Consider the following 27545-nt stretch of genomic DNA (forward strand, 5'->3'; position numbering starts at 1 on the left):
AGTACAAACAACTCTAGGTACAAAAGTGGACTATTCATTAGGCGTCCTAAAAGGATGTATACGGTATTCCAAAGAAAGTATATCTCGATGTCAAAGGAATAATGTGTCACTAGGTGAACGGTTTATGATCGAAGGTGAATAATGGATAATGAAAGATATGGATGGTGCCCTAAGGCGAAGGAGGAATAATTAGAAGTATGCTCGTCAAGGATTCGCATCCTCGTGCCTACGTATTCTCATTCTACAATGAGAAAATCAGAGCAATCGTAGTTCAGAACTACGAAAAGAGATAAAGGGAGATATACAGTGATGAAGATTATAACTTGCACCAACAGAACGGTATCGAGGGAGCTCACGAAGATAACTGGCTTCGAACTCAAGGGTAAAACTGGTATGAACCAACATGTGAGGGCCTACAACATCGTATTGGAATAACCTAAAAAAGAAAATAATTAAGTGTTCGATTGCATAGCACGAACAACTCTTGGTTCACAAGGCGGACTATTCATTAAGCGTCCTAAAAGGATGTGAATGAGACCCACAAGAAAGTATTGTTTGATGCAAGGGAGAATGTATCACTTGCTGGGGTACAAACAATTTGAGATAAAAGAGAAGAATTATCTTGAATACGATGAGCGTTGGGTCATACGTCCCATACCCAAAGATACTCAGAATGGGGGTAGGAATACTCCAGTCCTACTCCTTCTCTATTACTTAAGGCTCGTGTCACACTCTTCTAACTTTGATTTAACAAGTGTTGAAGATGCCACCTTTGATGTGCTTGAATAATCCGCTGCTTGGTATGACTGAGGATGCCTTGATTGAAGATCTTGACTTGAGGCCTTGAGCTCCACAGCGTGAAAGAAAAGTCCTACTAAGTAACCAATGGTCTTTTGGTCACTCAATTAGACGGGGGGATTATACAAGTTCAAAGGATTTAATTAATCAAAATTGCTTTTGATCAATTTAATCGGGGGTTTGGTTTTAGTTTTGAAGGGAACTAATTTTGGATCTAATTGAAATTAGTACTTGTTAGAAACTATCCTAAGGGATCATGCATTAGAAATTGGTTGAATATTCTAAGTTAGATTAGAAATCCTAAATGAGCATGTCAAAGTATTAATTAAAATCATGATTAAAATTCTATGTTAAGTCCTACAATGATTGAATTCTAATCCTAAGGGGAACATGCAATTTTCAACACAAAATATCAAAATAAACCTAAAAGGGCAAATTGGTCATTTACCAAAAATATGTCTAATTTTATTCTAATTGAATTCTAGTTCCAATCTAATTAAAATTCCTAATTAAATTCTAATGAAAAATCCTAACATGTGAATTAATCCTAATTATATTCTAAAATGTGAATTAATCCTAATTAAATTCTAAAATGTGAGTTAATCCTAATTATATTCTAAAATGTGAATTAATCCTAATTAAATTCTAAAATTTGAATTAATCCTAATTATATTCTAAAATGTGAATTAATCCTAATTAAATTCTAAAATGTGAATTAATCCTAATTAAATTCTAAAATGTGAATGGTCAAAATTTACATCCTAATTCAATTAATGTTGTTCTAATTAACCTAATTGAATTGTAAAAAAAATAAAACAAATTGCCATTGAACTAGGAGGTGTGGATTGGAAAACAGGGGTGCAAACAAAATTGATTAGTGGGCTACAGGATGAGCCCAATACAGTTTTTTGGCGCAGGATGCAAAATTCCAAAAAAAGTGGTGTGTGGCACAAAAACAGGCATGGGCCGCGTCTGGGCCCAATGCTAACTCCTGCGTTCCCAGGGGGTGTAGGTAGCTCGTGAGGGGTATGCCTGCGTGGATTAGTTAGGGGGAAAGCCAGACAAAGCCCAATAAGCAAAGGCCCATCGTCTCCACTAACGGATGGCTTTGAAACGTCACAAAGATCTTTTGGAAGAATGCAATAGTCAAAGCGCAATGATGGCTGGCACGTGGATAGAAGGATTGAGGCGCGTTAAATGCGTAGGGAGAGATTGAATGACAGATAAAACACATTATACTCTCACCATTCATTCCGTTTCCGCTTCCATCCTCGTCTCCGCCGTGCCGGAGGATCCCTCGGCGGCGGAGCTACATGCACAATCCCGAAATTGGCCCGCCCAAACCCTCTATCTTCGCACCTGAATCTATCAACATTAGCATGCCTAAGATGCCTTATTATCTTGCAGGGGCGATGATGTGATGTGGATTTGGCTTCTTGATTGCAGTTGCACTGTTGAATTTGTTGCGGGCGGGTTTGCACAGTTTGAAATGGATGCGATACAGCCAGTTTTTACGTAAGCGGTTTGTGAAAATTATCCTTGTTGCATTTGCCTTGAAGTGTGGAATTATGTTAATCAATTTGTGAAGTTTTGAAGTGAGTTCTGCTGATTTTTTATTGATGTTAACGTTCTTAATCGTCACTTCTCTCTGCTGCAGGTATGCTTTATGTGAGAAAGCGCATTGGCCGCTTGTTTACAGTCCTGGCCTAGGTTTGACAGGTTGGTTTCTGTACTGTGTTGAAAAAGGATATAATGACTCTGTATTTATGTGGGTTCTGGTGTGAAAAACTGTTAGTTTTCTCGGTTAATTACCAATGCATGATGTTAGCTATTATTGTTTGCTACAATTGAAAGGAAGGCTGAAACTTGAATGCGGAATTAGTTATAGTTCTTGCTAGCTGAATTAGATGTTAACGTTCGCGGTAAAAATCATGTTAGCTAAATGGATAGTCTTTAGAAATATATTTGTTAATTTGTTAGGTATAGCCCTGTCTATTCTAATGCTCTATTATGAAACAATTTAGTTAAAGTGGATTTGCATGGTAACCGACTCGGGACCAAAAACCTTAAGCTTACTAGCTTCGGCTAATTGCTAATTTCAACTCAGATTAGAAGTTGATTGTGGGTTTGGACTGGTTAATTAAACACTGCCATGAGAATGTTGGCTTAGGTGAATTCCTGTGATAATGAATTAATTTTGTGCCGACATGTAAATTCTGTTGTGAATGCTATGCAGTGGCTTGTTGAATTGTTTTTTAAAGCTGAAATGTTTTCTGTTGCAGGGTGAGCAATAACGTTGCTCGATGGATAGCTTGAATTGCTGTTATAATATTGCTGGATCCACCATCGACCGTTATGTGTGGCTAACAAGTGAAGTTGTTGCTATTGCCATGGTTAGGCATTCAGAGCTTCTACTTTCTTCTTGGGATATTATGCAGGATGCAAGGCTTAACCTTTGTGGCTACTCGCAATTTCGACCTCCGAGTTGAGCATCTTGATAGCTGAATCGAAACCGTAAATTTCCAAACTGTTGGGGCAGTTGCGTAGCATTGGGTTGTTGGAAATTGTTGCTCCCAAATACACCTCAATACCCTGCTTGATAAGCTAAAAATGCTTCATCCTTCAGGTTTTCTTAGCAGTTATTGTTTGGACGGTAGCTTTACGGTTTCTCCGGTCTCGCTGAAGGACCATCTGGCGCTGATTTAACACTTGCGCAACTTATGCTCTTCTCCAGTTTTTCAACAGGGCGTCCAATGACATCCTTAGCTTATGTAATTTGTTTTTTTTGGGTAATAATTTAAGTTTTATATTACTTATGTAAAGAATGGATGTACTAGCATCCGGTCTAATGCACGGTTCGGAGTCCCACATGTGTGGTGATAGGAAGTAACGAATTGTTTACCATTGGTGTCTCAAACACGCATTGCTTGACTTTGTATATTTCCGGTCCAGGAATTATGGTGATGAAATTGAACATGATAATGGAATTTTGTATGAGAAGTGTATGAATTATAGTAATATCAAAATGAACTATGTAGTCATGAAAATGTATGGAAGATGAATCAAAATTCGAAATAAATGAAATATTATTAGCATATATATGGCAATTGAATCAATGCGTTAATAGTCGAATTGGAATTGGCTCATAAATTATTTAAAATGGCACTTGGATTAAAAATGGCAACATGGTTTGAAAAGTGACTAATGGGGGAATCAAGGATGGATTATGGATAAACGGAAATAGAAATTAGGGAAGAATTGTCGGTTGACTTTGGTCAACTGGTTGACCGAAAAGTCAACAGTTGACCAAAAGTCAAGTCAGGTAAAAAATGTGCATTCTCTTACGGACAAATGAGGGTGGACAACAAATGACAATACAATAGATAATATGAGTTGGGACGATGTGAACTGATCGTCCAAATGGACCACGCACAAGCCAAGGCCTTAACCAAGATCAATGCACATCATGACTGAATGTGGATTGGAATGAATAACCTAATGTTTTTAAACCAGATGAAACACGTCATGCTTATGAATCAAACCAGATGAACATTTGTGATGCCATTGCCCTAGTTGAAACAATGACCAACAAATCAAGAACACGTGAAGCTTGGGATGGACCCCCAGTCTTGAATGCATACGCAAATGGATGATAATACCACAACCATCATCTTGGGTTTTCCACTCCCTCCAAGTAAATCACATGATTCATGACCTTTCGAAATCCATGCCTAGGGCTTTGATGAATCTCGAATCCCAAGTCAACCAAGCGAGGCGTTAGAACACCAGTTGTCCCTGCTTAGGGTCTCAAACCAAACACCACAGGCTAGATGAAAAACAAAAATGGGGGCAAATTTTGGGATACTACATTTATCAAGAAGACTATTTGAAGAAGGGATATCATCAAGAATTTAATAAAAAAATATGATGACCAACCGAAGAGTGATTCAACCATAATTTATGGAGGAAAGCTTCCTTAGGAGCTTCAAGCCATACATACATATCTATCAAGGTTTTCTAAGAGAGTTATTCAATAACTTACCTAATCGAATGTTTTCAAATCATGTGAAAAAAGTATACTTAAATCTAACAATTAAAGGATCGTCCATAAAGTCAACCGTGAAAGGAATTGAAATCGACACCCATAGAGATCAGTTTGGAAGAATGCTCAAGCTACCCTTCTAATGGGTATCCTACACATACGAAGGATCAATTAAAATTTTCAAATACTTCATTTCCATATTCTCCTTCATTATGAATCCCATGGAGGATAGGGTCCTTCCTATCAAGGTGAGCTATATGAAACCAAAAGTTTGTGTTATGCACTACCTAATAACAAGGATACTCCTACCAAGGAATATCAACCTAATTATCGTCACTAAGTAAGATGTAGTTCCTCTTTGGATCCTAACCCAACAATTTTAAACTAATTGGGTCGAAGACATACTTCTTCACATGAACAATTGCAAACAAACTTGAGCACCTGGACTTCCATATGAAACCCTAATCATTAAAATTCTAGTTATGTTTGGAATCGACACTATGGGAGAAGAATTGGATTCAACAAACAAGATCGATCACTCATTGCTTAGAAAAATAAAGACCAACCTCTATCATGGAGAATTAAGAAATGAATTGATGGATGAAGATAAAGACATGGCATAACCAGGCGTAAAAGACATAACAAAAAATAATTTTATGGAGATGTGCCAACAAAATGCTCTAGCCATACAAAATCTAGAAAAATATATTTCTATCATCAAGAATAATACCTCAAGAAATTACTATACTTATGGCAACGAGTAGCCTCACCTATATGTCTTAGTCTTTATGTGTGTTTAAATTCAATTTTCTTGCAATTTCATGCCTTGAATCAATGAAATGTTTTCTTTTCCCTTTCAAAATGTTTGACTATGTGTCGGTATGTTTAAAGTTTTATCTTGTATCTTTATCCAACTTTTTAATTATGACAAAGGAGGAGAAATATACTCTTAGGGGGAGTAGAATATACTCTCTACTCATGTGAGAGGGAGTTTAAACACTCCAAATCTATCTACCTGTTCTTTCTTTTATCACCTTCCTAAGAGATGTGTTGTCATCATCAAAAAGGGGGATAATGTGGAACTATGTGCTTGCAGGTTTAATCAAGAAGTGATCAAAGTTCATAGATAAGAAATATATGCCTAACCCAAATAACATCATAGTTTTGATAAAGACAACTCCTGAAGATGTAAAGTGACCACTATTACAAAAAAAACACATCTTACCTAGGTGGCAAAAGGGACTTTACCTCAATTTCACATCCGAGGTAACAAAGAGCGTCATGAAAACATGTCACTTTACACCTGAATTTTTGTAACACCAATCAGAGAGTTGTGAATGTAATTGGTTTGATCCTTAACAACAACATTTTTTTACTTTTAAAAATATAAAGCGCATGCCACATGCCTCTCGTTTTTGTAAATATGCAAGGGAAAAGAAGTATATTTACGTCGATTATATATTAAACGAGGGATATACATTATTTATTATTTATTTATAATTTGTTTTAAATATAAATTTGACTGACCTGTACTTTTTTTTTACATATAAAGTACAAATTTCGTGACAGAATCAGAACATAACTAAATATACACATAATACCAAGTTTAATTGTTTACAAAACCAAATGTTCACATATCCAAAATGGTACACCAATAGAACTTATACATATTTGAAAACAGAATCATATAATGATTACAAAATCTATAATGACATTTGGGATACATAAAACCTCTAGCAAGAGAACCTGCACATATTTGAACTTATACATAATTGAACCTACAATGACAAAACCTTTATAAAATGTGTGTAAAAACCAAGAAAGACTAGTGTTGTTGAGATTCATAAAAAAATAGGAAAACATCGATCCAACGTGATTAGATGTCATCTATATATTCTTGTGAGAATGATGTTTGGTCACTAAACACCTATAATTTGAACAAAATTTAAATTATGATAAGCTAACAAAAAAATATTAATTTAGAAAATATAAATAAATTACATGTATATGGATAAAGTTAATATCTTAAGCCATGATTTGATAATGCCTCCGAAGACAATATTTAACATATGTCTCATGACATAGTATCCACGCAAAAAGTTGTTGGGTTGTTTTCGTGACTACAAATAATTTTCATATAGTTACTAATTGATACACAAAAATAACACGTACTACATTAGCAAAAATAAAATAATATCAAAAAACACAAGCAATACTTACTTTTGGGAAAGGAACATTTGTTTTCTACCTTTTAAATTACGTTTCACAAAATTGTATCCCTTCATAGCTCTACATGTCGGTATTATTTAAACATGAATAAAAATTATTCAAAACTAAAGGTAAAATATGAGTATTAAAAATAATATCACTTACCCACTCAAAACGTCATGTATCGTTTCAGTAAGGTTATAGTGTAACGAGCATAACATAATTACAACATTTTGCTTCGGGCATATAACAACTAATTGTTAGTGTGAACTTCATGAACATTCAGAATAATTAATAATATGTATAAAAATTATTTATAAACGAAAACACAAATTAATATGTACTTACGCATGGTAAAAAGGTCCTAGGTAACACTCTTTGTTCTCATCAACCAACTTATTTTATATGTACATCTTAATAGTGTTTGACCCCTTTTGTTGAAATTGAATATTAAGTGGGTCTAAAAAACAATACTTTCTTAGATCCATTTCAACACACATCTCTTGCAATCATCTCCCTTCAAAAATTCCATAACACAACTCTTATGAAGTATATAAGTTTGTTATGGTTCATGTTTTAATATAAACTCGTCGATGTCTACCATCTCCTATTTCATATTTGATAGTCTTTATGAGTTATCTAATTGAGGTAAAGTGGTGTCAATATTGTGCTTTGGGTAGAACAATTAGACTGTGGGGAAAAACGACTACTTTTTGTGCTTGCACCATCTATAACAACTTTCTCAGCTACTTTCTCAAGTATGTCGAACTGATCTGATTTTGGGTCAATGAGTACACCCATTGATTTCAATTGCTACATCATAAAAAGACACATAATATAAAAATTTAAATACACAAACAATAACAACAACATACAAAACAATTTTTTAAACTTATACTTACCTCAATCACATTGTAAGTACACTTATCTCGCACTTCCTCAAACAAATTCTCTCGCTCATTCTCAGCCAACCTCTCTCGTTCCTCCTGAAACCTCTCTCGCTCATCAAGATGCACCCTCTCACGTTCCTCTTGAGTCCACTTCTCTGATGCCTCTCAAGTACACTTCTCTCGCTCCACTTCTAATACTTGTTATAATCCCCCAATCTTTTGATCAAATATCTCTTAAATTTCTTTTTTACGGTTTACTTCCTTATTTGATTGTGATGGTGCAAAATATAACATCAAATCGACACCTCTTCCAAGACCACACACACACATACCATGCTCCTCAGTTCCAGTCACTTATACCAAGATGTCATGACGTTATCGTGGAACAAATATACCATCTTTGGATTTTTCAACCAGTAAATCCTACAACACATATAAAAGTTCATCTTTACCAAATTGAATTAACTAAAATAAGTAATGTTGAAAAAAAGCATCTACTAACAATCTTTTTAGCCGCTTTGTGTGTAGCCTCTGATGTGAACTCGCCTTCTGGTCTTTTACGCACACCCTCTTCCATTTCTCATGGCATGATGGTGGAGATAGGCTATAATCAAGGCTTCTAGAAGGATCTCCCAACTCTAGTTCTCTTTGTTATCTTTTTCATTAATCATTTTCTCTTATAGTTTATCATATCCTCCAGGAAAAAATCTATGCGGATAGATATTTCTAACTCCATTCTCTTTTTCTTTTGGCTCTTAGTAAAGAAATCAGGAGTGGTACAAGACTTGATAAAATCCTCCCAAACTTTCTTATCAATATATAGATACTTCACGTATGGGGGCTCTAAGTTAACATTTAGATATGTAATATAATCATGTGTGAGCTATGTCTCGAAGCCCCTCCAATACTCACCAACATATCCAAGCCATTTCGTTTTCAACATGTTATCCTCTAGAATAATAAACATGTCCTACATTTACATGATATAGTTGATATTAATATTAAACAAAAAAAAAGGTCATTTATACTTGTAAAACAAATCATAAAAATTTAAAATAGATAACGTAATATCAGTCTATAATTTATCTTTAAATTCATCGTCAATGTCTTGCCAACTATCAATCAAAATACTGACTTTGCTTCTACCTTGCACTGTCACATAACCCCTAAAACTATCATGATGTTCACCATAACCCTTATTAGTTCTTAAACACAAATTAATTGGGAAGCGAACACCGCTTTCACAGACTTTTGTCACCTTGGTCAACAACATGACACCTCTAGTTTTCTTTTACTTTTAGTATTAACAGAGGTTGTAGCATAGGTGTTGGTCGAATCGCCCATGTCTGTGTAAGATAAGAACATACATTAAACACATTATTAAACTAACACGATTCATGACAAAATTTGAGGTTCGATCATGCATTCAATATATACTACCTAAGAACATACATCTAACGTATACTACCTAAGAACATACATTCAACATATAAACTACCTAAGAACATACACTCAACATACATTTAACATATATACTACCTAAGAACATACACTCAACATTTCAATGGTCACTATGTAACATCATTTTCTCAAAGTAATACTATTCAAGGAAAAACACCATTTTTATCAATATTTTACTGGTCAATGACACCATTTTCTAAAACTATCAACATCTCAGTGGTCAACAACAATATTTAAGTGATAAAGTGGGTTACGTACCTAAAATGTGACGACGAAGATTTGTTCGAGATAGTTGGAAGAGTTGATGTTGGAATACTTGTGTTGGAATATATGATTGAATATGAGTTTAACGAAGATGAAAATCGCCTATGTTTTTTTTTAAAGAGAATGACGATAAAATAAGGAGTGTATGAAAAGTTAGAGTCTAGTTCTATGAAGTATTCATGCAAAATAACACTAACGTCGGGTTTTGGGCAAAATCGAGAAAATAAATAAATTAAAAATTTTTAAAATGGAAAAGTGCCATACTCCGGAAATTCATGCAAAAGGACTCACGTCGGTTTTTGGAAAAAGCTGAGGGAATATATTAATTAAAAAGAGCCACATTCTAGAAAATTTATGAAAAAGATATTACCCATCAACTGGACAAAGTAACCGAGGGATTATACAAATTAAAAAGAAAATTAACATAAAAATAAAGACATTTGTAAATATTAATTTTGTAATTCAAAATAAATAAATAAATAAAGATAAAAAGGAAAGTCGCCAACTGAAGAATAATAACCCTTGGTCCTTAAACCAGTTGAAAAAAAAGTAGTATCTAGGATTCAAAGCGAGGTCCCTGATAGATATATTCCATTAGTTTTGGGAATAATCAAGGGAATATGTTGTATATATTTAAAAATAATTAATCATGACGCTTCCATGACATATACCTCGGTTATTGGTTTGTCGAGGTGAAAGTTTTGTCATGAAATATATTATTTGTAGTAGTGGACATGTTTACTGGTGTTTTTGGTACACAAATCACAAGTTTTTATTCACTTACAAGATTAAACTCGAAAAAACTCTAAGGATAATTTGTACAAAACATGTTTAAAAAAAAGTATTTGTGCTTGATAACTTAACGTTTGAAGGTAGAACAATTGGATAAAAATCACAAGAAGTAAAATGCTAAATTGCTTGAAAGGATAAAGTAAACGTAAAAAATCATAAAAGAAATCAATTTAAAATGCTTAGATTAAAAGTGAGACTCAGACTCATACATTTCACACAAATCTTTTTTATCTTTGTAACCTGGATGTTTGAATTTTATAGAGAACAACAATGGAAAATGTCAACCCTTGTCACATAGATCAAATCGACTTATATACATGTACATCAATAACCGTCGACAACGATCAACTCTTCATCATTCAACATGTACACTATTACGCAACCTTTTGTTCTCTCCTTTGCTTCCACATGTCTTTAGTTATTGAACTATTGCAAAACCATTACTTCTGCCGAAAAAACATCTTCAGGTCCTCTAACTGCTTGTGTCGAGAATCAACTTGTTTCTTGTCGAATCTTTGTGATTTTGGCGTCGAAAACATGGTTTAGCTACCTATGCTTAGCCTGTTTATTTATCTCACATTTCCACTCATGTCGAATATGCTGATTCGACAGACTAACAAATGCTACTCAAAACCTATAAATAATGTAGTTTTGAATAAAATTAATTACTGCTTCCTGATTGACATTGATCAAATGAACAACTTCGACCCACTTAGAAAAGTAATCTATACCAACCAAAGTGTACACGTGACCCTTTGATTATGTTGGTTGAATTTCACCGATTAAAACTAACATCCAACCTCCAAATGGGCTTGACAACCGAATGCAACTCACTTGCAACATGTTGATTACCTGTATATTTTTTACATTCCTGACAATCTTTGGAAAATTCAATACAATCTTTCACCATAGTTGACTAATACAACCCTTGTCGAAATAAAAGCCATTTCATCTTGTAACCTACTTGATGAGTGGCACATGATCGACTATGGGCATAAAAAAATATGAAATAAGCTTCACTCTCACTAAGGCATCTCAGTAAGATTTCTTCAAGAGACTTCTTAAACAATTCGTTCCCAATAATCACATAACTTAATGTCTTGTATTTGATTTTACGTAATGACAGAATGACATCACGTCTCCTTCCAAGGATTGTACAGTTCCTGAAAAAGCTTCTCATCCATCACAATCTTTGGTAGCAATAAGTTTTCTCCTTTAAAAAAGACTTTCATAAGTCTATTTTTCATCCGACCCACTCGCACCTTCTAGTAGTAACTCCTTTACTTTCTAGTAGACTTTCTTGACCCGTGATACAATTAAATCAAAGAGATTCATCCAAAAACTTATCTTTTTACTCTATTTAGAAATTCTCTGAAACTATACTATATGTATTTAGTAATATTCGGAAAAAAATATAATTAATATTATTACAAATTAATCGATTATGAATAAAAAAGTTGTACGCCATGCTTTTCATATCTTTAACTTTTCAACTTCTTCTCCTTAATGTAATAATACCCTTTTCGAAATCCGATGAGCATTAATTATTTTATAATTTCTACTTCCTCCGTTTTTTATTATATGTCATTTTTAACTTTTCACACGTATTAAAAAATGTAATAATTATGGTATGAAAAAAAGAAATTATAAAGAGTTTTACAAAATTATCCTACATTAAAGATATTGAAAAGATAAATTGACATAATTGAAAGAAGAGTGAATAATAAATATTTAAGGGTATAATAAGAAAAATAACATTAATAATTATTGATATTATAATGCCACTTATATTATGGTACAAAATATTTTTCCAAAACGACTTATAATAAAAAAACAGAGGTAGTATTTAATATTATATTTTTTCCTTCTACAAAAACAAAACTATAAATGCGAATATGTAAAAAACAAAAAATAATACACAATTAAATTTTTTATTACTACTACTACTTTATACTTCCTCCGTTCATTTATAAGTGTCTCTTTTTAGATTTTTTTTTTTAAGTGTTATTTCAAAGTTCAATAGAGAGTTAATTGTAATATTATCAAAATTATCCTTAATAATTTATTATATATAAAAAAAGATTAAATAAATTATTAAAAAATTAAAAATATAGTAGAAAAAAAATATAGTAGTAATAACAATTATTAATTATCTTAATATATCTAAAAAGTAAAAAAAAACGATACTGAAAAAGGAAAAGGAATTGAGGGAGTAATAAATAGCAAGGAGTTGAGTATTGCACTTGTAGTTTAAGCCTAGGCGAACATTAGGAAGCTCATAGTTTAAATGTGTCCGAGAAGCCACAAAACACGGATCCGTTGTTGTTTATCAAAAAGAAAAAGTAAAGAAAAAACATCCACTTTAGAAAATCTGTGTCTTAATAAATAAATTAATAATTATTTTCCATTTTTATTATATCAACCCAAATCTAAAACACTTTGCTTTTTCACACACTGGCTTTTCAAGCTCTCCCCTAGCTACCTCACTCTCTACTAACCCTCTTCCTCTTCTACCGCCATATTCATTCACTCTACCTTGAATGTTAAATTGAAGCAAAGCTTGTTACAAGTTTTGTATACATAATTCAATATGAGGGGTCCTTTAGGTGCTGTAATTGGAAGCTATACATCAAGTGATGGAGTTACTCAAATGGGTGGAATCATTAAGCACAACAGAAAATGCAGAGATATCATTGCTCTTTTCATCTTTATTGCTTTTTGGATTGCAATGATTGTTAACTCTAGTTTCGGTTTTAACCAAGGAAACCCACTTAGGTAAATCTTCTTCTGTTAATGGAGGACTTTCTGCAATTCCCAAGTTTTGATTTTGATTGCTAGTTTTAACAAATCTGCCACTTCCTCTTTGATTAGTTAGTTTGTTTAATTGCGAATTTACAAAAGAAAAAAATAACATTTTTCTAGTAAATGGGTGTCACGTATACCTTATTAGCATGCTTCAGATTGAATGAAATTCTGATTTTATTCCAGAATTGTGTCAAATAATTAAAATGTGTGCATGGAAGTAGAGCTTGAATTTGTGTGCGAATTTATTGTCCTTATTAAATTGTGTAAGTTCTTGATCATTGCCTCACTAACAATATGGGTTTACCTCAGGCTTACTTATGGGCTGGACTACAAAGGCAATGTGTGTGGAGACAAGCATGCACATCCCGGCCTTGGCGAATTGGAGCTCAGATATTGGCAAAATCCTAACCAAGTTTATCAGAGTGGATTGAAGGATAGCCAATTCAAACTAGTTGATGCCCGTAGTATATGCTTGTTAGAATGCCCTATACCTTCCGATGATTCCCTTTACTGGGTGTGTGATTATCCTGAAGGAGATATTCGTCTTTCGATGGAGGATTGGATTAATACGAACTATGATTATTTTGAGTTTCTTACACCAGAAATGAGAAACTCCTCTCTTCAACTTCAGGGCCCATGTTATCCTGTTATATTTCCCAGTGTAAATGGTGAGTAAACTTACCTTACGGTGCTCTTTGGTTATTGACCCCTTTTACAAATTCTGGTTCTAAAAGAGTATTTTATTTAGTTTACTGGAGTTGCCAGTTTATTGCCCGGGCATCAAACACATCGCTGAAGCATTGGGAGCAGATGGGTGGAGTTACTATTAATGAAGACATTGTTATTGATAAGTCAATTCACAAGTCTATAAATTCTCGGTCAGCTGTCTTAAAGGTTAGATTTTTTCAACTTCCTACCAGTGCTATTGATTATTCGCCTCAGTGGTTATCAGTGGCGGTTTTTGAACTTGCCGCAATGGTAAATATCGGCCGATATTGCGGATTTTTTTGCCATAATCCGCTATGACGGCGCCACACCCAGTATGGCTTGGTTTTGATTCTCTGCCATGTACAGTCATCTGCCATAGACAACACTGCTTCCTACTATTATTGGTATTATGATTGTAATTTTACCCAGGGAAGGCTCAACATTTCAATATCAACATTGTATGTTGTCTACAATACATTAGTCGCATGTTTGTGTCAAAAGTGTTAAGCAATTGAAGTAAGAAAATTTTGGGAGGGATTAAGCATATTTAGTGTCACATGTATTATGTGGTTTAGAATTAAAATGTGTTATGATTTGTATTTACAGAGGTACATGGCTGACATAGGAAAGGCATGGCCTGTGCTGATTGTTTGTGGAGGGATTTTACCTCTCTTTCTTTCTGTGATTTGGCTCATGATGATTCGGCATTTTGTTGCTGCAATGCCGTGGATAACAGTGGTTCTCTTTAATGTTCTAATAATATCGGTCACAATGTTCTTCTATGTAAAAGGTTAGTATCTCTCATAGTCATAGGTTATTTCAGTATTTCTAGAATCAAATGTGTGCCGTCTTATGAAAGTATCATTATACCGATGTAAAGAAAACTATTAATAATCCTTCTGAATTAACTTATTGTTGTGAAGCTATGTCTAGACACTTAAAACTCAACTTTTTGTTTTGAAACTTACAATAGAAAAAAAGGATTCCTGGTGTAGACACAAATTAAATGCTCTACAGGTTTTTGCTTGCTAAGTTATTGTTGTTTTATGTGATGTGGAGCATGCTAGACAGTTTCGAGTTTTATTCTTGGAGATTGAATTTTGACCACAATTATTGGTTTTGTTCTTATGCTATTTCTGTGCTGTTTTCGTTTTGAAATAAAAGGTTATACTTTGCTGGTGATTCTTGTTGAAACCTATTCTCATATTATTCTGTTGAGTTATTTAATGATTCTTGTTGAAACCTATTCTCATATTATTCTGTTGAGTTATTTAGTCAAATACTCTCTCTGTCCCAAATTTAGTGTTAGGTTAGCATATAAAAAAATTCCCAAAGAAAAAGTCGTTTTACTTTTTGAATGTGCATTGCTTGTTGTTTTCAAATTCTCCAAATCAACACTATTGGCATCACTTTCAATACTATAAACATTTATGCCAATGGTTAATAAGTTAATAATCAATAATTAATATGGATAATTTTATAAAATTGTAGCATTCTTTTATTCGTTTATAGATTTTCTTAATCTGTGTGAAAAACCTAAGACGACACTTAATATGGAGTAATATTTTAGTTTCTTTATCTGGATTTTGGACAAACATCAGTGAAACAATAATACTTTTTCTTCCTAATTTTTCAGCTGGATGGATTGGAAATGATGCTATTTCTCCCATCATTGGTGAGCATGACCCTTACATTAATGTATTTGGGAGGGTGAGTAACATCCTATTTTGAAAATGGATTCATGTTTTTTGAAGTGTTCAAAGACTTGATAATTTTTTCCATGTGTATGTCTAACTAAATGATTTTATTTTCAGGAGTTGACTCATCTACGTGCTGTGACTGTACTTATGACTGTTATCATGGCTGTTTCCATTCTGACTTCAATTGCTATCGTACGGCGCATCCTTATGGCAACATCTGTTCTGAAGGCAAGCATTACTTTGTGATATTGCTACTAAGGACTACGCAATTGAGGCTACACATATAGCCTGTTCTAGGAAAATTGGATCGACTTATTTGAGTTTATTTATATAATAGGTGAAGGTAGAGAAAAACAAGAAAGAGAGGTTTGAATTGTTCTCACAGTAATTAAAAACTTTTTCAATACCACACACACAAAATAAATGCTACAACACACAAAATTTATCCTGGTTCGCTTGAAATTCAAAGCAACTCCAGTTCACCCGGCCAAGGTGATTTCGCCTTCAATAAAGACTTAATCCACTAATCTCAATAGATTACAAAAGATACGTCTAATAGTTTAACAATCTCTTAGTCCTCTCAAGTCTACAGACCTAAACAAATCACTTGAGGAGCTATGATATATATCATGATTATGAAGCTAACTTTCCTCCTCGTTTCTGACAGTTATATTCATAAACAGTAAAACTTTCTGTGCTGACTTATGATATATATCATGATTATGAAGCTAACTTTTTTCTATTTTGTGGTCCTATCTCCAAGTACTGTGTTGAGTTTACACATCCAGTTGTCACAATGTTAAACAACTTTTTCACAAAACTTGCTGATAAAACGACAGTGCTTCTTCAATTACCTGACCCAAACAATTTAATTAATCTGATGCTAACTTTGTTCACAGGTAGCTGCAAAAGTGATAGGAGAAGTTCAAGCACTCATAATTTTTCCTCTCGTTCCGTTTGCTATCCTTGCTGTGTTTTACATGTTTTGGACGTCAGCTGCTCTCCATTTATTCAGCTCTGGCCAGATTATTCAAAACGACTGCAACTCTAATTGTTGCACATATGATCTTGTGGCAAAACGGGTGAACTGTGACCGGTGTTGTGGATATAGCATTCATTACACACCACATATTGGAGTTTCCATTCTTTTTCACCTATTTGGGTGCTATTGGGCTACCCAATTTTTTGTAGCGTGCTCCTCAACAGTGGTTGCCGGGTCTGTTGCCTCCTATTACTGGGCCCATGGTGAAACATCTGTAAGTTGCTATTTGGCTTAAAAGTTCCTCATTGCTATAAGATATAGCATAATAAAGTATTAAAAGTAGCTTATTCTGTGAAAGATAGATTGCTGACCTACTTATGTCAGCAACTCAGCAAATTTGAGCTTCATAATTGTGAAAAACATGTTCAAATGAAGCATGCAAACACCTATGCTTATTTACGTACTTCATTCGGACCCTTTAACGTGTTTCTTTTGTGGAAAAATTGTTTTTATATACTTGTTGTTTTCAATGTTTCAACACAACATTGATATTTGTTTTGTAAAAAATACCTTGAAGTATTTATTGCATTGAGAAAAATATGTGGAATAGGCTAATAAATTGTTGAGTACTTATAGAAAAAGACAAATAATTCCATCAAAAGTAATAAAACTTATTAGTTTCATTAGTATATGTATATCCTTAAAAAGGAATGGAGGGTATTTATTTTGTCTGACTTGAACTAGACCATAGACTAATTAAGCTTTTTCATTGATACTTGAAAGATTATCTGTTGTCTATGTTATTAACTAAAATTTATATTTCTCGATGCAGCACGAAATTCCATTTCTTTCAGTATTTTCCTCTATGAAGAGGCTTATGCGTTACAGTCTCGGATCTGTGGCTCTGGGTTCTCTGATTGTGTCATTTGTAGAATCAATCCGGTTTCTGCTTGAATCTCTTCGTCGCAAACTAAAAGTATCTAGTCATGTGCATGACAGCTGGATAGGCAAGGCTGCATACAAATCTTCTCAATGTTTTCTTAGGTGTATTGAGTGGACAATCAAATCAATAAACCGAAATGCTTACATCATGGTAATCTACATTTTTACCATAAACCATAATTTTGGTGCTCGCTGACTGTTATATTCTTAATATATTGTTTTGACTTTCCTGATGTTAACTTTTTGTATGTTTTGATGCTTGCAGATTGCTATAACGGGCAAAAGTTTCTTTAGTGCGTCTTCTATTGCAACAGATTTGATCATGAATAACATTCTAAAGATTGGTCGTCTTAATGTGATTGGAGATGTGATTTTGTTCCTCGGAAAACTGTGTGTCAGCCTGTCAAGTTCAGTGTTCGCATTCCTCATGTTAGACACACACAAGTACAGTTCTGGCCATAACAAGACCTCATCTCCACTCTTCCCTGTTGTGGTATGTCTTTTTCTAATCATATATTTTAATGTCAAATCCATATATTTTGGTGTTCCGTTGAACTTTGTAGCTGCAATTCCAATTTGTTAGAATATAGACTTTGTTGTGAAACTCAATAATAGTTAAAAACCATTTTGATTCTGCATAAGCCCATGCTTTGCACCATAAAATTGTAGAAATTTATAATTTATATTTCGGTTCCTACTTACAAATGAGAGATCGCAAGTGTTTATGTACTTATATACTAATAGGCTTATGCATTCAACACTTAAAAACTCTCGCTCAAGCTGGATCATATAGATAATATGCCCCGAGCTTGCTTCAAATAAACTCAATCTTATAACCTATGAGAGACCTAGTGGGATTATCAGCCAGTTGATCATTAGAACGAATGTAACTAGTTACAACCAGATATAATTTTCCTCTAATGAAATGCCATCCCACTTAAATATGTTTGGTTCTCATGCCTGACTTCCTGAACATAATTGCCTCCCTGCACCACTGTTCTGCGAGCCAATACTGCCACTGGTCCCAACTCTGCTGCTGGTGTCCTCTCCCAACTCTGGCGGTAGTTTGCCTTGAACATCATAATTGCAAACAACCTTAAGCAAGGAAACATGAAATATGATATGAATACGCTACATTTTAGGCAGTTGGAGCTTGTACCCCACAGCCCTATGTGCCCCAGTACCTGAAAAGGCCCATAGTAATGAGGGGACACCATGGGATTAATTCTGGCCTCTACCGTGAGCTGACCATGGGGTCGCAGTTTGAGAAAAACCCAGTCACCTACTTAAACACTGTCAGTCCTATGGCAATCTGCCTGCATTTCATGCTGTGTTGAGCCCGTTGCAAGTGCAACTTCAGTTGCTAAAGAGCCTCATCCCGATCCTTCAGCTCTCTTACCTCTCCTGGTAGGAAACAGATCAGCGCTGCATCCACTGTTTGGGCTGATCAGCAATGAAACAACGATGAAATGTCTCCAAACACCGGTTAACGACCTCCGTTTGAGGATAGTATGCGGTGCTCATTTTCAATTGAGTACCTTGCAGCTTGAACAATTTTTTCCAAAAAGAGCTTAAAAAGATAGGGTCCCAGGTCGCTAAGGGTTGAAGCAGAGATTCCATGCAAGGGCACCACCTCCTTAGTAAAGATTTCAGCCAACAATTTAGCGATGTTTGAGAGGGATAAAGTGGCTGTACTTAGTCAATCTGTCCACTACCACCAGAATAGCCTAACAGCCTTTGGATATTGGCAATCCGGTAATGAAAGGCATTGTAATCTCTTCCCAAACCTGCTTTGGATTGCCCAGAGGCTGTGTAGTAAATCCCTGGGAAGCAGCCAAGTATTTTTGACGCTGAAGGATGTTGCAAGCTTTTACAAACTGTTGGGCATACGTTAGGTAATAACCTAAATGTCCTTCTTGTGGAGTCTCATGAAATTCGGTCAACATTCTTGGGATACTTGTGGATTGTTCAGACATCACCAGCCTCCCCTTGAACAATAGCTCCCTCTCCTTGTAGCTGAACCCTTTGTTTTCTGGCCTTTCAAACCCTGAATGATCTGAATTAGCTTGGCAATCGTAGTGAACCTCATCAATAATGGTTTGACTCCCCTCCTGTTGGCATCTTAATGAACCTCATCAATAATGTTTTGAAGAAGGGAGTCGCCTCCATACACAACTGTGCTAAACTCACCTTCACCTCTGGGCTAGTATTCATCACTCGGAATCAAACCTCTGCACGAGCTATCCCCCCACCCCGGATCTTCTCCGTCAAACATTAGAAGCTCGTTCTTGACGGATTGACGAAACTCAACAAGAGCTTCACCCGGAAACAGCTTCCCAGACTTCTTCGCCTCCACGTCTCCAGCTTCTGTGCCGATTTCCCACTACTTTCCTCCAACTCCAAGTTCTTGGTAATGAGGGAGACATGTCGCTCCTGACCATCGCGCATCTCAGTGATTTCTAGCTTGAGATTGGCTACCTCACCTTCCAACGCATTCACCTTAGTATCCATCTTCTTAGGGGGCATTTGCTTTCACTGGCTCTGACTCTTGATCAGGCATGTTGAACCAATTAATAGACAAAGTGATAACCACATAGTAAAAAGGCTCAGCAAATGATATAAATGGTTGTATTATTCAATGTTGAATCTACTTAGCTAGTAGTAGCGCTCCTACAGCGAAACTAGAGCTCTCTGTCTAAACAACATGGTTGTATTATTCAATGTTGAATGAACTTAGCTAGTAGTAGTGCTCCTACAGCGAAACTAGAGCTCTCTGTCTAAACAACAGGCAACGGCAACTGATTTCTTGATACCTATCTCGCTCTCCTCCCTTGCATAAGGCACACCCCACAACTTACGCTCATTCTGTTACAACAGCTGCCAGCTCAGCTCATTATTCACTGTACCTTTCTTGCCCTTCCTCATATACACCTCCATGCCTTGGGCTTAACATTAGCACTCCCATCTAGGCCCACTTCCCTATAAGTTTCATGAAGAAGCCAAGAGTCAACCTCATCCAATGTACAGACAATAGGATCAGGAAATATCTGATCCCTAAGAGATGATCATTCAAGACTCTGTGCATGTAAAAGTTACATACATACTATTGAATTAGGAGAGACTAAGAGACATTTAGGTTAAACCGTGTGTCTTTAAAAGCACTACGAAGACTTTATTATATATAGAGAGATTACAACTAATTACATGATATAGTCGATGTGAGACTATTCTATATACAAATATTCTCAACACTATATATTTACAAATATCAACACTCCCCCTCAAGCTTGAGCATATAAGTCAAATGCACCAAGCTTGTTACATATATAACTAGTTCTGGGACTTCGCAGAGATTTTGTAAACACGTCTGTCAATTGATCATTAGAGTTGACAAAGCTTGTGACGATGTCACCTGACTCGATCTTCTCTCTAACAAAGTGACAGTCTATCTCAATATGTTTGGTCCTCTCATGGAAGACTGGATTTGAAGCAATGTGCAATGCAATTTGATTATCACAAATAAGTGTCATTGGTCTTGCTTCTTCAATTTGAAGTTCCTTGAGCAACTGTTTTAACCAAATAAGTTCACATGTTCCATTGCCATGGCCCTATACTCTGCCTCAGCGCTTGATCTTGCAACTACGTTTTGTTTCTTACTTTTCCAGGATACATGGTTTCCTCCAACAAGTACACAATACCCAGAGGTGGATCGTCTATCAATGGGTGACCCTGCCCAATCAGCATCAGAGTATCCAATTATCTGAGTATGTCCTTTATCTTCATACACTAAACCTTTTCCTGGAGCACATTTGATGTATCTCAGAATCCGGATAACAACATCCATGTGTTCCGGACAAGGGGAATTTAAGAACTGACTTACCACACTAACCGCAAAAGAAATGTCTGGACGTGTGACTGTGAGATAATTCAACTTTCCAACCAATCTCCTATACCTTCCTGAGTCAGATAGAGGCTCCCCCTGATTGGGTAGTAGTTTGACACTTGGATCCATACGAGTATCAACTGGTTTAGCATTCAACAAACCTGTTTCTTCCAAAATATCCATAGCATATTTCTGCTGAGAAATCACCAAACCATCTTTAGATTGGGCTACCTCAATACCTAAGAAATAGCGGAGTTTACCAAGGTCTTTTGTCTGAAATTGATTCGAGAGATGTTGTTTTAACTGGAGTATACCCTGCTGATCACTACCAGTTATGACAATATCATCTACGTACACAATAAGATAAATACACCCTTGGGCTGAGTGACGATAAAAAACAAATGGTCAGCTTCACTACGGACCATACCAAACTGTTGTACTACAACGCTGAATCTGCCGAACCAAGCTCTCAGAGATTGCTTAGGACCATAAAGAGATCTGTGTAACCTACACACCATATTCAACGACTCCCCCTGAGCAACAAATCCAGGTGGTTGCTCCATATATACTTCCTCTTCAAGATCACCATGTAAAAAAGCATTTTTGATGTCAAGTTGATGAAGAGGCCAATGTCGAATGGCTGCAATGACTAGAAGAAGTCTAACAGATGTCATCTTGGCTACAAGCGAGAATGTATCACTATAATCCAATCCAAAAATCTGAGTATATCCTTTGGCTATCAAGCGAGCTTTAAATCGATCAATCTTACCATCTGGACCAACCTTCACTGTATAAAGCCAACGACAACCTACTAAAGATTTCCCAGGGGGTAGAGGAACCAGTTCCCAGGTACCACTGCTTTGAAGAGCACACATTTCATCAATCATTGCTTGCCTCCACTCAGGGTGAGATAATGTTTCACCTGGAGTTTTAGGAATAGAAACAGAAGACAAAGAAGACAAACAAGTATACTGCAAAGGGGAAGGACGATGATAACATAAATCAATATAATGTGGAGAAGGATTTCGTGTTTGACGTATACCTTTTCGAAGGGCAATCGGAAGATCGGACTCAGGTTGCAGGATCGGATCCGGTGACGGCGGAGGCGTCGGAAGAGAGTCTGCAATGACCTCAGGGACAGGGACAACAGACGTTGAGTGACGACGCTGATATGTTTGAAGTGGTCGAGAAGTAGGGGGTCAGGAGCCATAGACTGGTGAGGGATAATGGTAGGCGGAACATTAATAACTGTCGGAAAAGGTGTGGGAGTACTTTCTTGTAGAGGTTCCGGAGATACTGGATTGGACCCAAAATATGGAACAGACTCGAAGAAGGTAACATCGGCCGATATGAGGTATCGTTGTAGAGCATGAGAATAACAACGATAACCCTTTTGGGAACGATGATAATCAAGAAAGACACACTTTAGTGATCGAGCTGCTAGTTTATCAAGACCAGGGGAGAGATTGTGTACAAAACACGTTGACCCGAATACTCGAGGAGGAATTGGGTGGAGAGGAGAGTTTGGAAACAGGATTGAATGAGATATTTTATTATTAAGGACAGATGAGGGCATGCGATATATGAGGTAACATGCCGTGAGCACCGCATCCCCCCCAAAACGGAGAGAAACATTACCATGGAGAAGTATGGTCCGAGTGGTTTCTACAAGATGCCGATTTTTGCGTTCGGCTACCCCGTTTTGTTGGGGTGCATGACGGCAAGATGTTTGGTGCAGAATACCATTAGATGACATAAAAGTTTGAAACTGTTGGGATAAATATTCACGTGCATTGTCACTTCTTAAGGTACGAATAGACAAACCAAATTGGGTTTTTATTTCTCGATAAAATTGTTCAAAAATAGAAAACAATTCAGATTTGTTCTTCATTAAAAATAACCATGTGCAATGTGAATAATCATCAATAAAAGTTACAAAATATCTAGACTCAAAAGTAGACACGGTACGTGAGGGACCCCAAATATCGGAGTGAACTAAAGCAAAAGGGGGATGCAACCTGTTTATTGACTCGATCAGGAAAGTGACTACGAGTATGTTTCCCTAACTGACAAGACTCACAATGTAAAGTGGACAATTTAGATAGACTAGCACCAACTTTTGTAGCTTGGGAAGACCTGGATGACCTAACTGCGCATGTATAATGAGTGGAGAATCTGTGGTGGAGCATGTGGTAAATGACATAGAGAAGTAGTAGAGGCCTTGAGACTCACATCCGACGCCAATCGTCTGTCCCGAACTCCGATCCTGCAGAGTAACATTACTATTAGTAAAGGTGATAGAACAATGATCCTGCAGAGTAACATTACTATTAGTAAAGGTGATAGAACAATTAAGGGAACGAGTTAAACGACTGACTGACAGTAAATTAAACGGCCAATTAGGTACATATAGGACAGAAGTCACAGAGAGATGGTGCCGAGAGTCGAAATGAAAAACGGAGACCGGATCTGTGACCGATGGAGGGAGCCGAGTGGGGTGGCTGTAAAAACGGCCAGATCGGGCGGCAAGGTGGTTTTACCTGAGAATTAGGAGAAGTGAGAGGCAAACCGGAGGGATGATACGATTTGCAAAAAAAAAAAAAAAAAAAAAAAATCACCAGAAGACAGTGGGTCAACCGGGTAAAAACACGGCGAAAAGTTGTCTCTTAGTAGGCTCTGATACCATATTGAATTAGGAGAGACTAAGAGACATTTAGGTTAAACCGTGTGTCTCTAAAAACACTACGGAGACTTTATTATATATAGAGAGATTACAACTAATTACATGATATAGTCGATGTGGGACTATTCTATATTTAAATATTCTCAACACTATATACTTACAAATATCAACACATACCATAAAGAACTTGTCCGTGTCAGCAATATCTTCAACAACCCTCTTCCCTATTGGTAAAAGGGCATTGAATTCAACATTGATGGATTCCATTTGACCAACAAATTAAGGAACACTAATACTCTTTTGTGACGAAGGTTGACTAATTTTTCAACAATAAAATATTAGTTGGAAATTCCGCCTTCATTGCGGTCCACCCCTAGTCGCTTAAGTGTGGCATTTGACTTGTCTTCATTGCAGTCTCCATCACCTTTGTGTTGGGTTTGAAAGTGTAGATTTAATCTCACATTATTTAGAGATATGATATGTGTAGTGTTTGTAAAGTTTGTGCAACCCTCACTTTACAAGTTGGTTTTGTAGGGATGAGTTAGGCCCAATCCACATTTTAATATGGTATCCGAGCCTATTGATCGGGCCTAGGTCACCCACCGTTTATATCCACGCACCAAGTCTAATAGTGATGGGCACAAGGGGGTGTATTGAGAAAATCTCAAGAAATTTCACATTGGATATGGATAAATGCTGGAAATAGTTTATATAGAATGCCACCTCTCATCTTACGAGCCGGTTTTGTAGGGATGAATTATGCCAAACTCTAATTTTAAAATGGTATCAGAGTGGTTTGCGATATCGGACGACACAATAATAAAACATAAATAGTCTAAAGAGAATATATAATATAACATAATCCTTGAAAATAAGGGTGACAAAGAGAATATATAATAAAACATAAATAGACTAAACTATCCTTAACCCAATTATAATAAAATTGTTGATGCACAAGGTGATAAAGATGAACAATGAAAACAAGAGAGAAGAGAATAATAATAAACTTCCACTACTCTTAAAATGGTTACAGAGTAAAATGCACACACAACACTGCAAAAAGGAATAAAGGTACAGTTTGTTCACACCACTCACTTGCTTAAATACAAGTGGGATTTTAATGAGAAATACTAAAATTCCCTCTAACAAATTTTGTCTACTAGTTACTGAAAATGAACTAATTCTAACACCATCCCTTAATTCATATTCAATTTAACCACAACTAACAACACCAATTTCATCCCTAAAACGGAGAAATTGACCAGTCTTGATTGCCTTCGTCAGAACTTCTGCCAGTTGCTTCTGGGTGCTACAGTGCGCAACTTCTAGCACTCCATTCTGAACCTAATTTCTCAGAAAGTTATATTTAGTCTCAATATGCTTGCTTCTCCCATGCAACACTGAGTTCTTGGCAAGATTGATTGCAGACTTGTTATCAATCATTAGTTTTAGAGGCTTGTTTATTTTGATCTTCAGATCCTAGTGTAAGATCAGAAGCCACATAGCTCGACATGCAGTCACAACTGGTTGCTTCTTGGAACACCATGAAATAAGACTTCCCAAAAACTTAAACAAGTATCCAGAAGTACTTCTTCTGTCAACTCTGTCTCCACACCAATTAGAATCTGAGTAACTCATATGTTCTAAGTCAATTTCAGCACCAGAAAGGAACAAAACTCCATACTTTAGAGTTCCTTAATGTACCTCAGAATTCTGACAGCAGCTTGGTAATGAGACCACTTCAGTTTACTCATGAACCTACTAATAATTCCAACCGCATAGCAAATGCCAAATCTGGTATTACACAAATACCTCAGAGATCCTACCAACTGCTTGAACGTTGTTGGATCTACATTATCACCATCAGAATCATAATCCAATTTCTGATTAGTATCAGCAGGTGTGACAACAACTTTACAACTCAGCAGCTCAAGCCTCTTTAGAAGCTCGAGTTCATATTTCAGTTGATGTAAAATTATGCCTTTCTCCGAGTACATAATCTCCATCTCTAGAAAATAAACCATATTTCCTAGATCAGTCATCTCAAACTCATTCATCAACTCCTTGATTCTGAGTTTTTTAATTCAGCAAACACCTCGTGTTTGAACTTTATAAGGGATACTAATGTCATCCTTGTGAACTCATCCACAAATGTCACAAAGTATTTATTTCCTCCTAGTGAAGGTTCTGGAAATGGTCCACACACATCAGAATGCACTACTCCCAAAGTATGTTTTGCTCTTGGAGCTACTTCTGATGCAACTGACAGTCTTGGTTTCTTCTCTCATACATAGATTGCATGATTTTTCTGATTTCTTAATTGCAGGAATTCTACGTACTAGTTTCTTTGAATTCAGATGTCCTAAGCTTCTGAAGTTCAAATGGTCAAATCTTTTTTGCCATAACTCACTTTCCTTCACAACACTTGTTGTGCTAAGGCATTCAGAGTCTATAGTTTTAACATTCACCGTGAATGTTCTATTCCTTCCCTGTTCTGACTCCATAATCAACATTTGATTACAGTTATACAATTTCAAAAGATTATCCTTTATGGTAACTGAGAATCCCTTTTCAATTAATTAATCCACACTCATCAGATTGCTTTTCATGTCAGGAACATACAAGACATTCTGAATTAACGCAGATTTGCCATTATTCAGAATCACTATATCATTCCCCATTCCTTCAGCATTCATATACTTATCATCAATACATCTTATCTTGGTCCTCTTCCCAGAGTCAAAGTCAACCAGCAATTTCTTATTTCCAGTAAGATGGTTTGAACAACCAATGTTCATATACCACCAGTCTTCTAGAGACGCACTATCAGAATCAGAAGCCATTAATAGCACATGTTCATCATCAGAACTTCTGGCTATATTCACTTCTCTTGATTTCCTCTCCTTGTTTGACCAACAATTTGCAGCGAAGTGGCCAAACTTCTTACAACAGTAACATTGAACTTTTTTCGTGTTATACTTCTCCTTTCTCCTCTGACTACCAGAAGTTGAGGTTTCTGACTTCTGAAACCTACCATGTCTTTTCTTGGCTTCTGACCAAGATTGCTTATGGTATTTCTTGACAAAAGAAGCTTTCAGAGCCTGCTCTACCTCTCTCTTAGAGGTTCTTTCAGTCAGACGCAACTCTTGCGCCTCTAGATTACTTTGCAGCTCTTCTATTCTCATTCTGCTCAAATCATTAAAATGTTCAATTGCTACAACAGTGTAATCAAACTGAGGAGTAAGAGATCTAAGTACTTCTCAATGATACTTTCTTCAGAGAGAGTTTCTCCACATGACTTCATCTCATTTGTGATCAGAATCACTCTGGAGATGTAGTCAGGTACCTTCTCATTGTTCTTCATGCTGAGATTCTCATACTGCTTAC

At 35.9% G+C, this 27545-nt stretch overlaps 1 protein-coding gene and 1 long non-coding RNA gene across 5 annotated transcripts in view; both read left to right on the top strand.

The window, feature by feature from the left end:
* Positions 1-1941: 1941 nt before the first annotated feature.
* LOC127075448 (uncharacterized) lies at positions 1942-3792 on the top strand. The gene is made up of 3 exons (XR_007786450.1): positions 1942-2313; positions 2456-2517; positions 3081-3792. It is a non-coding gene; the product is annotated as an uncharacterized LOC127075448 (long non-coding RNA).
* Positions 3793-12807: 9015 nt separating this feature from the next.
* LOC127075449 (choline transporter protein 1) overlaps positions 12808-27545 on the top strand; it is a 32970-nt gene continuing 18232 nt past the window's right edge. For 3 of the 4 annotated variants that reach the window (XM_051016908.1, XM_051016910.1, XM_051016911.1), the window contains exons 1-9: positions 12808-13230; positions 13570-13928; positions 14009-14154; positions 14575-14758; positions 15605-15678; positions 15783-15896; positions 16568-16924; positions 17483-17743; positions 17858-18085. In XM_051016908.1, coding sequence (XP_050872865.1) covers positions 13046-13230; positions 13570-13928; positions 14009-14154; positions 14575-14758; positions 15605-15678; positions 15783-15896; positions 16568-16924; positions 17483-17743; positions 17858-18085 — 1908 coding nt within the window. In that variant the 5' untranslated portion in view covers positions 12808-13045. The remainder of the gene's footprint in view (positions 13231-13569; positions 13929-14008; positions 14155-14574; positions 14759-15604; positions 15679-15782; positions 15897-16567; positions 16925-17482; positions 17744-17857; positions 18086-27545) is intronic. The other variant, XM_051016907.1, reaches the window with a different exon arrangement.

This window comes from Lathyrus oleraceus, chromosome 4 (genome assembly GCF_024323335.1).
Source record: "Lathyrus oleraceus cultivar Zhongwan6 chromosome 4, CAAS_Psat_ZW6_1.0, whole genome shotgun sequence".
Taxonomy (NCBI): domain Eukaryota; kingdom Viridiplantae; phylum Streptophyta; class Magnoliopsida; order Fabales; family Fabaceae; genus Lathyrus; species Lathyrus oleraceus.